This window comes from Telmatherina bonti, assembly GCF_933228915.1.
Source record: "Telmatherina bonti genome assembly, chromosome: 2".
NCBI classification, from domain to species: domain Eukaryota; kingdom Metazoa; phylum Chordata; class Actinopteri; order Atheriniformes; family Telmatherinidae; genus Telmatherina; species Telmatherina bonti.
The window spans coordinates 9,266,499-9,278,737 of NC_136620.1; the positions used below are offsets into that span (position 1 = coordinate 9,266,499).

At 41.1% G+C, this 12,239-nt stretch overlaps 1 protein-coding gene across 1 annotated transcript; it reads left to right on the forward strand.

Annotated features, from left to right (window-relative positions):
* Positions 1-1,124: 1,124 nt before the first annotated feature.
* Positions 1,125-11,779, forward strand: LOC306764967 (myosin heavy chain, fast skeletal muscle-like). The gene is made up of 41 exons (XM_079252277.1): positions 1,125-1,155; positions 1,297-1,335; positions 1,559-1,780; positions 1,856-1,999; positions 2,093-2,249; positions 2,335-2,362; positions 2,439-2,547; positions 2,630-2,722; positions 2,811-2,874; positions 2,964-3,062; positions 3,146-3,249; positions 3,450-3,588; positions 3,705-3,823; positions 4,172-4,321; positions 4,409-4,579; positions 4,687-4,990; positions 5,115-5,179; positions 5,264-5,351; positions 5,455-5,572; positions 5,657-5,780; positions 6,257-6,393; positions 6,483-6,738; positions 6,825-7,067; positions 7,157-7,333; positions 7,434-7,579; positions 7,673-7,763; positions 7,852-8,241; positions 8,339-8,465; positions 8,551-8,669; positions 8,757-8,953; positions 9,120-9,303; positions 9,397-9,562; positions 9,640-9,764; positions 9,854-10,162; positions 10,250-10,453; positions 10,542-10,667; positions 10,752-10,922; positions 11,013-11,117; positions 11,210-11,305; positions 11,397-11,528; positions 11,677-11,779. The coding sequence occupies exons 3-41, from the start codon at positions 1,574-1,576 to the stop codon at positions 11,695-11,697; spliced, it is 5,805 nt and encodes a 1,934-aa protein (XP_079108403.1). The 5' UTR covers positions 1,125-1,155; positions 1,297-1,335; positions 1,559-1,573; the 3' UTR covers positions 11,698-11,779.
* Positions 11,780-12,239: the final 460 nt, after the last annotated feature.

Below are 12,239 nucleotides of genomic sequence, written 5' to 3' on the forward strand. Positions count from 1 at the left end.
CAATCTTTATAACTATGTATATTTTGAATTCCATATAAATTTGTATTGTCTACAACACCAGGATATTTTCCAGTGGCAGTCCAACAATCCATGTCAGAATTTAGCAGCTATTAATTTTTTTTAAATTTTTTTTTTATCACGGAACAAATCCCAAAAGACTGGGGAAGATGTTGCTCAGGAGATAGTGCAGTCATTTTTTAACTGGAAAGTTGGGAGATTGATTCCAGGTTTTCTCTGACTACATGCTAAATGTTCCTGGGGCAAGACACTGAATCCTAAGCTGTCCCCCGATGTGCCTATCAGGGTATAAGTGTGTGTGTGAATAGGTGAATGTGACAAATAGTGTAAAAAGCGATATATAAGTACCAGTCCATATAAAAAGAATATGTAAAATTTGAACTGAATAGGTTACGACTTTAATAACTAACTAAAATAATTAATTAAAAAAGCTTTTTTCTTAAACTATTTATCAATACTGAAAAAAGTCATGAATCATGAGAATGCTAAATGTAAAACAAGAGGTGTCAACATGAGAGTTTTAAAAACATTTCTATAAAGGAAAAAAGATATGCTCTTACACATACAAAGCATAAACTTTTACTTTGTAAAAATAGTTTGGGACTGTAGTGACACGCTCAGTGAAATACGAGTACTTTCAGAAGCAGTCTGTGTGGACAGCTGAATTAATTAGAACGGAAGCATGCATATTACTTCAACCTTGTACAAGTCTAAACCTCAAAAGATGCACTAAAACAATTAGTGATGAAGGATTGCAAAAAGTAGACATAGAGAGACTGGCAGGGGAAAGTTAATAAATTCCTTCAAAATCAGCTTAACAGTTTCAAGTTTTGCCTCTTCCCATTTTTTCCTTTTTATAATAGATTTACATTACTTTTGATAAATGTTTCTTTTTAAAACTGGTAGTAAAATATAAACTTTTTCAAACGGAAATAGGAACAAACTCTTCTGAATGAAATCTAATACATTTGATGCACACTGTGTTTCAGAGTATGCCTACTCTGACGGTTATCCACACCACATTTGGCATGGGTCCCGTATTTAACCGCTGCTGAGTAGGCATGCTGGATTGAATATAAGGGGTCCAAGACAACACAGCAGCGTGTGGTAGAGGACCCTTGAAGACTCCAGCTTGTGGTAGGTGTGACCTGTGTACTCTAAAATTTTTTAAGTTCTCATTATTTGAGACATTCAGTAAATTAGTTGAATTTCTAGGAAAAATATTTGCTTTAATCCTCCTCAATAACCAAATACATCCAAATGGTATATTTTCCACAGGATCACGGATTAAACAGACAGTATCAGGGGCAGGGTCAGGTATGAACAAGTTTCTATCATGTCTATTTTTTAAAAATAAATAGTGTTACATTGAATTCATTAGTCCCTGTTATGTAAAAAAAAATGCTAGACTTAATGTTATGTAAAGACTAACATGCAAAAAAAGTTATAGTATATGTTAATTAAGTATCTTTACATGTGTGACAACTGAAGTTTATCTCGAAACCATTAAGTTAATTTTGACTGATTTTTTGTCTGTCAGACATAAACCGTCACCATGAGTACGGACGCGGAGATGGCCATTTATGGCAAAGCTGCCATTTACCTCCGTAAGCCAGAGAAGGAGAGAATTGAGGCTCAAAACAAGCCATTCGATGCCAAGTCTGCCTGCTACGTGGTAGATGCCAAGGAGCTGTACTTGAAGGGAACAATCATCAAGAAAGATGGTGGCAAAGTCACTGTCAAAGTCTTGGGTACTGAGGAGGTTGGTACAGTAAAGTCATGTTCAACTGCAAGTAAAGTGTGATCACTTCTAACAGAGTGTAATGTCCTGTTGCAGGAGAGGACAGTTAAAGAAGATGACGTTTCTCCAATGAACCCTCCCAAGTTTGACAAAATTGAAGACATGGCCATGATGACCCATCTCAATGAAGCCTCTGTGTTGTATAATCTCAAAGAGCGTTATGCAGCATGGATGATCTACGTAAGAAAATCCCATTAAAGCCCAAACAAACACTGAGAATTACCGTTGTTTATGTAACTGAAAGTAATGTAAAATCTCCATAACATCTTGCAGACCTACTCTGGGTTGTTCTGTGCAACTGTGAACCCCTACAAGTGGCTCCCAGTGTACGATTCTGAAGTTGTATCTGCCTACAGAGGCAAGAAGCGTATGGAGGCTCCACCCCACATCTTCTCTGTCTCTGACAACGCTTATCAGTTCATGCTTACTGGTAGGTCCTGCACAAAGAATACTTTGTTTTATGTGAAGTTTGGTTTTTGTGGCTTGTATACTTATTCATGTTTTCACATTAACAGATAGGGAGAACCAGTCTGTCCTGATTACGTGAGTATCAAACATTGAGTTTGTTTAAACTGAATTAATTCAGTAATCACATACTTACAAGTCTGTATATACCCAGTGGAGAATCTGGTGCTGGAAAGACTGTGAACACCAAGCGTGTCATCCAGTACTTCGCTACAATCTCCGTTGGAGGAGAGAAGAAGAAGGACCAACCTGGCAAGATGCAGGTGAGTTCTGACATCTATGAGACTGCAGAATACTCACTGAATAAAGTCCATCTCTAATACAAGTTCTAAACTTGACGCGTAGGGGTCACTGGAGGATCAGATCATTGCTGCCAATCCCCTGCTGGAGGCTTACGGTAATGCCAAAACTGTGAGGAATGACAACTCCTCCCGTTTTGTAAGTACAGAATCATTTCTACATGGCAAACATCTTGCTAAACATTGACCATGTGGGTGGATCCTAAATATTTCATTGTTCCAAACAGGGTAAATTCATCAGAATTCACTTCGGCACAACTGGTAAACTGGCTAGTGCTGATATTGAGACATGTAAGTAATTCTCATGTTATTCTCAAGGAGAATCTATGTGATGCTGTTTTAAAATGCATAAAACTGAGAATAATAGACAAAATTTATAGATCTGCTGGAGAAGTCTAGAGTGACATTCCAGCTTCCTGATGAGAGAGGCTACCACATCTTCTACCAGATGATGACAAACCACAAGCCTGAGCTGATCGGTAAGCAGACTGAGCTCCTGCAATGTGTCAGATACAAAATATTTTTAAACAATGAACTAAAACATTTTACTTGTCATTTTCAGAAATGTCTCTCATCACAACCAACCCCTATGACTTCCCCATGTGCAGCATGGGTCAGATCACTGTGGCTAGCATTGATGACAAAGTTGAGCTGGAAGCCACTGATGTGAGTAGCCTTTATCATTATATGACAAATACATTTACACTACCAGCCAAATGTTTGGAAATTTGACTTAATAAAAACATCTGTTCAAACTTGTGGCTGGCGGTGTGTGTATGTAGTGGATATTTGGGGATCTTTTGAAAGAGCTTTTAGAAGCCCACACTGAAATAATTACATTTAATGTGATTTTTTCTTCTCATAAGAATGCCATTGACATCTTGGGCTTCACTGGTGAGGAGAAGATGAGCATCTACAAGATGACTGGTGCTGTTCTTCACCATGGCAACATGAAGTTCAAGCAAAAGCAGCGTGAGGAGCAGGCTGAGCCCGATGGCACAGAGGGTGAGTATATATATATATTGACATGTTTGCAGAAGTTTTAAGCACATTGGTATGTGTTCATGTTTGACAATTAGTGTGTCATACTGCAGGCATTAAATATAAATGACTACTTTTAGATGCTGACAAGGTTGCTTACCTGTTGGGTCTGAACTCTGCTGACATGCTGAAGGCTTTGTGCTATCCAAGAGTGAAGGTCGGAAATGAGTTTGTCACCAAGGGACAGACTGTGCCACAGGTAAACAAGAGCCGTGAATGTCCATTATGCTACTTTTCGGAAATACTCCATTTATACTTCAATATAATTAAATAAAGCAGAAGATCAGTAGTCTTTCTATCCCTTTTTCACTGAAGGCTAAGTACATTACAAACCAGAGGTCACCACTTAGGCCTATTTTGACCCCTGTAAGAGTAGTGACAGCCTTGCTGTAGCTAAATAATAAAATACAGATAATTTTTTACTTTTGTGTCACAGAAACAATTACGTATTGTTCATTTAATAAATGTAAAAGCAAGTTAAGTGATCTAGGCTTCAAAAGAAACACATGACTGACATTCATTAAATCATGCCCTTGTTTTTCTTTAGGTATTTAACTCCGTCACGGCTCTGGCCAAGTCAATCTATGAAAGGATGTTCTTGTGGATGGTCATTCGTATCAACCAGATGTTGGACACCAAACAGCAAAGGAACTTCTTCATTGGTGTGCTGGACATTGCTGGCTTTGAAATCTTTGACGTAGGTTTCCTTCCCAAAATTCAACATACAATACTTTTTTATGATGGTCTGTTTTCCTATAATAATGGATTATTTACCCATTTACAGTTCAACACCCTGGAGCAGCTGTGCATCAACTTCACCAATGAGAAACTGCAACAGTTCTTCAACCACCACATGTTCGTCCTGGAGCAAGAGGAGTACAAGAAGGAGGGTATTGTCTGGGAGTTCATTGACTTTGGTATGGACTTGGCTGCCTGCATTGAGCTGATTGAAAAGGTGAACATTATTCTCAGGAATCTATATGATGCAAAAGATATTGGAGTATGACTTGAAAGCACTGTTTATTCATTGCCCAACTCTCACTTCTTTCTGTGTTAATCAAGCCCATGGGCATCTTCTCCATCCTTGAAGAGGAGTGCATGTTCCCCAAGGCCACTGACACTTCCTTCAAGAACAAGCTGTATGACCAGCATCTTGGCAAGAACAAGGCCTTTGAGAAGCCCAAGCCTGCCAAGGGCAAGGCTGAGGCCCACTTCTCCCTGGTGCACTATGCTGGCACTGTGGATTACAACATCGCTGGCTGGCTGGACAAGAACAAGGACCCACTGAATGAGTCTGTTCTGCAGCTGTACCAGAAGTCTTCATGCAAACTGCTGGCCTTGATTTATCCTCCTGCTCCTGCTGAGGGTAAGGATTTTGAAAACTTGAAGAGTGATGTGTGGAGTCTTCTTACTATTTATGTTTGAGCATCTTTAATGTTAATATGAAGTCTAACAAAAGGGTTCTGTTTAAATCACATTCTGAAAAACAGAGGCTGGCAAGAAGGGAGGCAAGAAGAAGGGTGGCTCCATGCAGACTGTGTCTTCACAGTTCAGGGTAAGGTTTAAGATATCAAATGCTTTGATGCTTAAAATTGGGTTATGTCTTGTATAACAAATACTCACTCTTTTGTACCTATAGGAGAACTTGGGCAAGCTGATGACAAACTTGAGGAGCACCCATCCTCACTTTGTGCGCTGCCTGATTCCCAATGAGTCCAAGACTCCAGGTACAAAAGACACATTATTTTATTCATGATTTGTGCTGATTTACTTTCTCTTTATTTTCTATATAATACTTCCACGACTAATAGAGAAAGTTTTATTCTACAGGTCTGATGGAGAACTTCCTGGTCATCCACCAGCTCAGGTGTAACGGTGTGCTGGAGGGCATCAGAATCTGCAGGAAAGGTTTCCCCAGCAGAATCCTCTATGGTGACTTCAAACAGAGGTGAAAATCTATACAAGATACTTTTTTGCTCCTGAAAAACTACAGTAAAAAAGATCATTCTGACCTTCAATTCTCCCATAAAAGATACAAGGTGCTGAATGCCAGTGTCATCCCTGAGGGCCAGTTCATTGACAACAAGAAAGCCTCAGAGAAGTTGCTTGGATCAATTGATGTTGATCATGATCAGTACAGATTTGGACACACCAAGGTAACTGCTTTGACTGATTTCATAAGCTCCTACATGACTTAGTAAATGATAGGGTTTTTGAATGAATAAATTGTCCATGAAGAATATGTATATAATTGTTTTCAAACAATAGTAAATTATAAGGTTATGAATGAATAATTTGTCCATGAAGAATATGTATTTACTTATTTTCAATTTGAGGACGATATAAACAAAAGAAAAATTTTTTTTTAACCTCTGTCAGTTTATTTTGCCATGAAGTGGTGGCCCACAGTTCATCACTGTCTGATGTCCCATGCAGGACCACAGCTCAAGCAGCATACTTTTCTTATAACTGCTTGATAGTTTATAAAGTAAATTTTATTCAGTTATTATGTGAAGTAAAGTCTCTCAATATGTTGTCCAGACAGTTTGTGTAGGTTCTGTGAGTCTTCTCTAATTTAGTGCATCTGATTTAATATGAATTGCTGACATAATGTTTCTATATATTTGTTCAGGTGTTCTTCAAGGCTGGTCTGCTGGGTACCCTTGAGGAGATGAGAGATGAAAAACTTGCAGCTTTGGTCACAATGACTCAGGCTCTCTGCCGTGGTTACCTCATGAGGAAGGAGTTTGTTAAGATGACGGAGAGGAGGTATGCAGAGAACAGAAACTTTGAACATAAAGTTATGGAAAGAATAATGAAGAATGCTCTTTTCAATAACAAAACCTTGATGTCCACAGGGAAGCCATCTACACCATTCAGTACAACGTCCGCTCATTCATGAATGTCAAGCACTGGCCATGGATGAAGGTGTACTACAAGATCAAGCCTCTCCTGAAGAGCGCTGAGACTGAGAAGGAGCTGGCCCAGATGAAGGAGAACTATGAGAAGATGACATCCGACTTGGCTGCTGCTTTGGCCAAGAAGAAGGAACTGGAGGAGAAGATGGTGTCTCTTCTGCAGGAGAAGAACGATCTGCAGCTCCAAGTGGCATCTGTGAGTAGATATCTGTTAAGAGTTATGCCTTTTTATGCCATGTTTCAAATAATAACGTGCTATTGGTTGTTTTCAAATTAAACTAGGAATCAGAGAATCTCTCAGATGCTGAGGAGAGATGTGAGGGACTGATCAAGAGCAAGATTCAGCTGGAGGCCAAGCTCAAAGAGACAACTGAGAGACTGGAGGATGAAGAGGAAATCAATGCTGAGCTTACTGCCAAGAAGAGAAAGCTGGAGGATGAGTGCTCTGAGCTCAAAAAAGATATTGATGACCTGGAGCTTACCTTGGCCAAGGTGGAAAAGGAGAAACATGCCACTGAGAACAAGGTTTGTACATGTCAGAGGGTTTGTGCAGATCACATAACATTTCCGAATACTGTCATCATGAGTCCATAACATTTTTCTTGCTGATGTAGGTGAAGAACCTGACTGAGGAGATGGCCTCTCAGGATGAGAGCATTGCCAAGCTGACAAAGGAGAAGAAAGCCCTTCAGGAGGCTCATCAGCAGACTCTGGATGACCTGCAGGCTGAGGAAGACAAAGTCAACACTCTCACCAAGTCCAAGACCAAGCTTGAGCAGCAAGTTGATGATGTAAGTGTATAAATTCTTCTGAACTGATAAAAAAAACAAAAACAAAAATGACCATATTCTTTCCTAAACATGACAATGATGACTGTTAATCAATTTTCAGCTTGAGGGTTCCCTGGAGCAAGAGAAGAAGCTTCGCATGGACCTTGAGAGAGCAAAGAGGAAGCTGGAGGGTGATCTGAAACTGGCTCAAGAATCCATCATGGATCTGGAGAATGACAAGCAGCAGTCTGAGGAGAAAATCAAGAAGTAACTTAAAATCTTTTCATCTTATTTTTCTGAACATTCATTGTGGTTCTAGACATGTGCTATGTCTCACATCTCACATCATTACTCTTACAGGAAGGACTTTGAAATCAGTCAACTTCTCAGCAAGATTGAGGATGAGCAGTCAATGGGTGCTCAGCTCCAGAAGAAGATCAAGGAGCTTCAGGTGCCTGGTTCATTATGTAGAATCGCACAGTACCCTATTCTTTACATTTGAAAGTTTGCTCAAGGCTGACATATCCCACATCCAACAGGCCCGTATTGAGGAGCTGGAAGAGGAGATTGAGGCTGAACGTGCTGCTCGTGCCAAGGTTGAGAAGCAGAGAGCTGACCTCTCCAGGGAACTTGAGGAGATCAGCGAGAGGTTGGAAGAGGCCGGTGGTGCTACAGCTGCTCAGATTGAGATGAACAAGAAGCGTGAGGCTGAGTTCCAGAAGCTCCGTCGTGACCTTGAGGAGGCTACTCTGCAGCATGAAGCCACTGCTGCAGCTCTGCGCAAGAAGCAGGCTGACAGCGTTGCTGAGCTGGGAGAGCAGATCGACAACCTGCAGCGTGTCAAGCAAAAGCTTGAGAAAGAAAAGAGTGAATACAAGATGGAGATTGATGACCTCTCCAGCAACATGGAGGCTGTTGCTAAAGCAAAGGTACACAACACATTCATATGGATTGTCATAGTTCAAAGGAAGACAGTAGTAAGTTTCAATCAAATCTTATTGATTCACTTTTTGTTCTCCACATCAGGGCAATCTCGAGAAGATGTGCCGTACACTTGAGGACCAACTTAGTGAACTTAAGACCAAGAATGATGAGAGCATTCGTCAGAACAATGACTTGAGTGCACAGAAAGCACGTCTCCTCACAGAAAATGGTACGGATGACACAAGATTTTACTGTAGACTTTGTATCATCTTGAAAGTGTACTCAAACTAGTTTGATGAATATTTTCACACAAGGTGAGTTTGGCCGTCAAATTGAGGAGAAAGAAGCTCTGGTGTCTCAGCTGACAAGAGGCAAACAGGCCTTCACACAGCAGATTGAGGAACTCAAGAGGCAGATTGAAGAGGAGGTCAAGGTATGAATCCTTTACATGAAATGTATAATGACAAGTCTTGTTTGGGATGGAGACAACTTGCTTATTTTTCCCCCATGTTTTAACCAGGCTAAGAATGCTCTTGCCCATGGACTGCAATCCGCCCGCCATGACTGTGATCTGTTGAGGGAGCAGTTTGAGGAGGAGCAGGAGGCCAAGGCCGAGCTGCAGCGTGGTATGTCCAAGGCCAACAGCGAGGTGGCTCAGTGGAGAACTAAGTATGAAACTGATGCTATCCAGCGCACTGAGGAGCTGGAGGAATCCAAGTGAGTACCATTCATACAAATATGTGTTTACTTTAGTGTAGCATATTAGAATCATGTGTCTAAATCTGTGTTTGACATTGGTTCAGCATTACACTACATTTAATATCGTCAAACAGTGTCAGTGTGTTCAAAGTTTCACAGTATGATCATTCTATTGCTATTAAAGGAAAAAGCTGGCCCAGCGTCTTCAGGAGGCTGAGGAACAGATTGAGGCTGTGAACTCCAAGTGTGCATCTCTGGAGAAGACCAAACAGAGGCTTCAGAGTGAAGTGGAGGATCTTATGATTGATGTGGAGAGAGCTAATGGCCTTGCTGCCAACCTGGACAAGAAGCAGAGGAACTTTGACAAGGTAGAATCTTTTGATCTGGGCAACCAAGATATAAAATTGATTTTTTTTTTTATATGGATGAATAACTAGGAGGTGTCAATTGTTTTTAATTAGGTGCTGGCAGAGTGGAAGCAGAAGTATGAGGAGGGTCAGGCAGAACTTGAGGGAGCTCAGAAGGAGGCTCGTTCTCTGAGCACTGAATTGTTCAAGATGAAGAACTCCTATGAGGAAGCCCTGGATCAGCTGGAGACAATGAAGCGTGAAAACAAGAACTTGCAGCGTAGGTTCCTACCAAACTTGGTCAGCATGAAACTTTTTCATCTTAGGACTCAATCTTATTTCAACATATCCTTGCAGAGGAGATCTCAGATCTGACTGAACAGATCGGTGAGACTGGTAAGAGCATCCACGAGCTGGAGAAGGCCAAGAAGCAGGTTGAGACAGAGAAGGCTGAAATCCAAACTGCTCTTGAAGAGGCTGAGGTATTTGTTGTCTACAAATTGTTACTTTTCACAGAATATTCCATCTCTAAATAAATGAGTACTTAAATTCCTTTTTTATATTTCAAAAGGGAACACTGGAGCACGAAGAGTCTAAGATCCTGCGTGTTCAGCTGGAGCTGAACCAGATTAAGGGTGAGGTGGACAGGAAGCTTGCGGAGAAAGATGAAGAGATGGAGCAGATCAAGAGGAACAGCCAGAGGGTGATTGACTCCATGCAGAGCACTCTGGACGCTGAGGTCAGGAGCAGAAATGATGCCCTGAGAATCAAGAAGAAGATGGAGGGAGACCTGAATGAGATGGAGATTCAGCTGAGCCACGCCAATCGCCAGGCTGCTGAGTCCCAGAAACAACTGAGGAACGTGCAGGCACAGCTGAAGGTATTGACATGCAGAGACACTGCATGGAGCACAACTACATTCTGCCATTTATGCGACTTACAATAAATGACCTGTGCTTTTCTTCAGGATGCTCAACTGCACCTTGATGACGCTGTCAGGGCCCAGGATGACCTCAAGGAACAGGCTGCTATGGTGGATCGCAGGAACGGTCTCATGGTGGCTGAAATTGAAGAACTCAGAGCTGCTCTGGAACAGACAGAGAGAAGCCGCAAGGTTGCTGAGCAGGAGCTGGTGGATGCTAGCGAACGTGTTGGACTTCTGCACTCTCAGGTGAATAATCTGTTCACTTCTTTGAAACTTCACAAACCTGAAGCATGAAATCAGGCCAGACATAACTTGGAAAAATCTCATCTTTCAGAACACAAGTCTTCTGAACACCAAGAAGAAGCTTGAGGCTGACCTGGTTCAGGTCCAGAGCGAAGTGGATGACACTGTTCAGGAAGCAAGAAATGCAGAGGAGAAGGCCAAGAAGGCTATCACTGATGTAAGTCTGAACTGAATTGTTCTTTCTTTGTTTTTTGCAAGTAGACTGTCAAACATTTCAACCTTCAATGTTATATGTTTCTAGGCTGCTATGATGGCTGAGGAGTTGAAGAAGGAGCAGGACACCAGTGCTCACCTGGAGAGGATGAAGAAGAACCTTGAGGTTGCTGTTAAGGACCTGCAGCACCGTCTGGATGAGGCTGAGAACCTGGCCATGAAGGGTGGCAAGAAGCAGCTCCAGAAACTTGAGTCTAGAGTAAGGATGATCACATCAGTTTCCCGTAAATGAGCAAATCTATAACAACAGAGTAAACATACAGTTTCTAAATGAGAGATATACTTACAGGTTCGTGAGCTGGAGACAGAAGTTGAGGCTGAGCAGAGACGCGGTGTTGATGCCGTTAAGGGTGTCCGCAAATACGAGAGGAGAGTGAAGGAGCTCACCTATCAGGTACAACAATAACTAACATTTTGCTGTACAATGTAACCAAAATTCAAACCTACAAATATAAATATGCAACCTTCTGAACCTTTTCATTACAGACTGAGGAGGACAAGAAGAACATTGCCAGGCTGCAGGATCTGGTTGACAAGTTGCAGCTCAAAGTGAAGGCCTACAAGAGGCAGGCTGAGGAGGCGGTAAGGACAATTATTGTAGATTATTTGAGGTATTTCATATGCAGTGAAACTTTCATTCTGCTATTCAATTTCATTTTGATTTTTATTCCAGGAGGAGCAGGCCAATGTTCATCTTTCCAAGTGCAGGAAGATCCAGCATGAGCTGGAGGAGGCTGAGGAGCGTGCCGACATTGCAGAGTCTCAGGTCAACAAGCTGAGGGCAAAAAGCCGTGACTCTGGCAAGGTAAATATCTATACATCTTTGGCTTTAAATGAATACTTATGTATGAAAATGTTACAATTGTCTTGTTTCATACAACCACATAAAAATATTTGTCACTATAAATGCAGATTAGATTTTTCACATGATTTTTTTTTCTTTTCTTTTCCAGGGAAAGGACTCAGCTGAGTAAAGCACTCCAGGCAATGGTCTGTTTCTGATCATATAATATGATTTGAAATACACCACAATAAAATTTCATTTTTAACCATTAATTTTGTTGATTGTGTCTTCTACAAGGTTCAATAAACAGAACTTAGCTGAACCTATCGTCAATGAAGTACTCTACATACAGTTATGTGTGTCCAAGTGTTTCAAAGCCAACACAGACCAGGTATATCCATGTAATCCAACTAGTTTCATTATTCGAGGGTAATGTTATGGAAAATATAGAGCAATGCTGCTGTTTGCAAACATCCAGAGAGTCAGTCAGGATTAAAAATAAAAAAGGGCATAATTTTTTATTCAGGTTTGAAATACTTCAGAAGATTGAGAAGCTCTGTGAAGAGTAAACAAAAAGTTTTTGATGTCCTCATAACCCTGCTCGACTGTTTCTACAGAACAGAACAGTCACATGGCACTGTAACACTGTAGCAGTCCCCTTAAACAGTTTAACTTTGGGCTCTCCAAAACTACTTCAGCAGGGCTGACCATGTGCACAAGAACACAACAAAT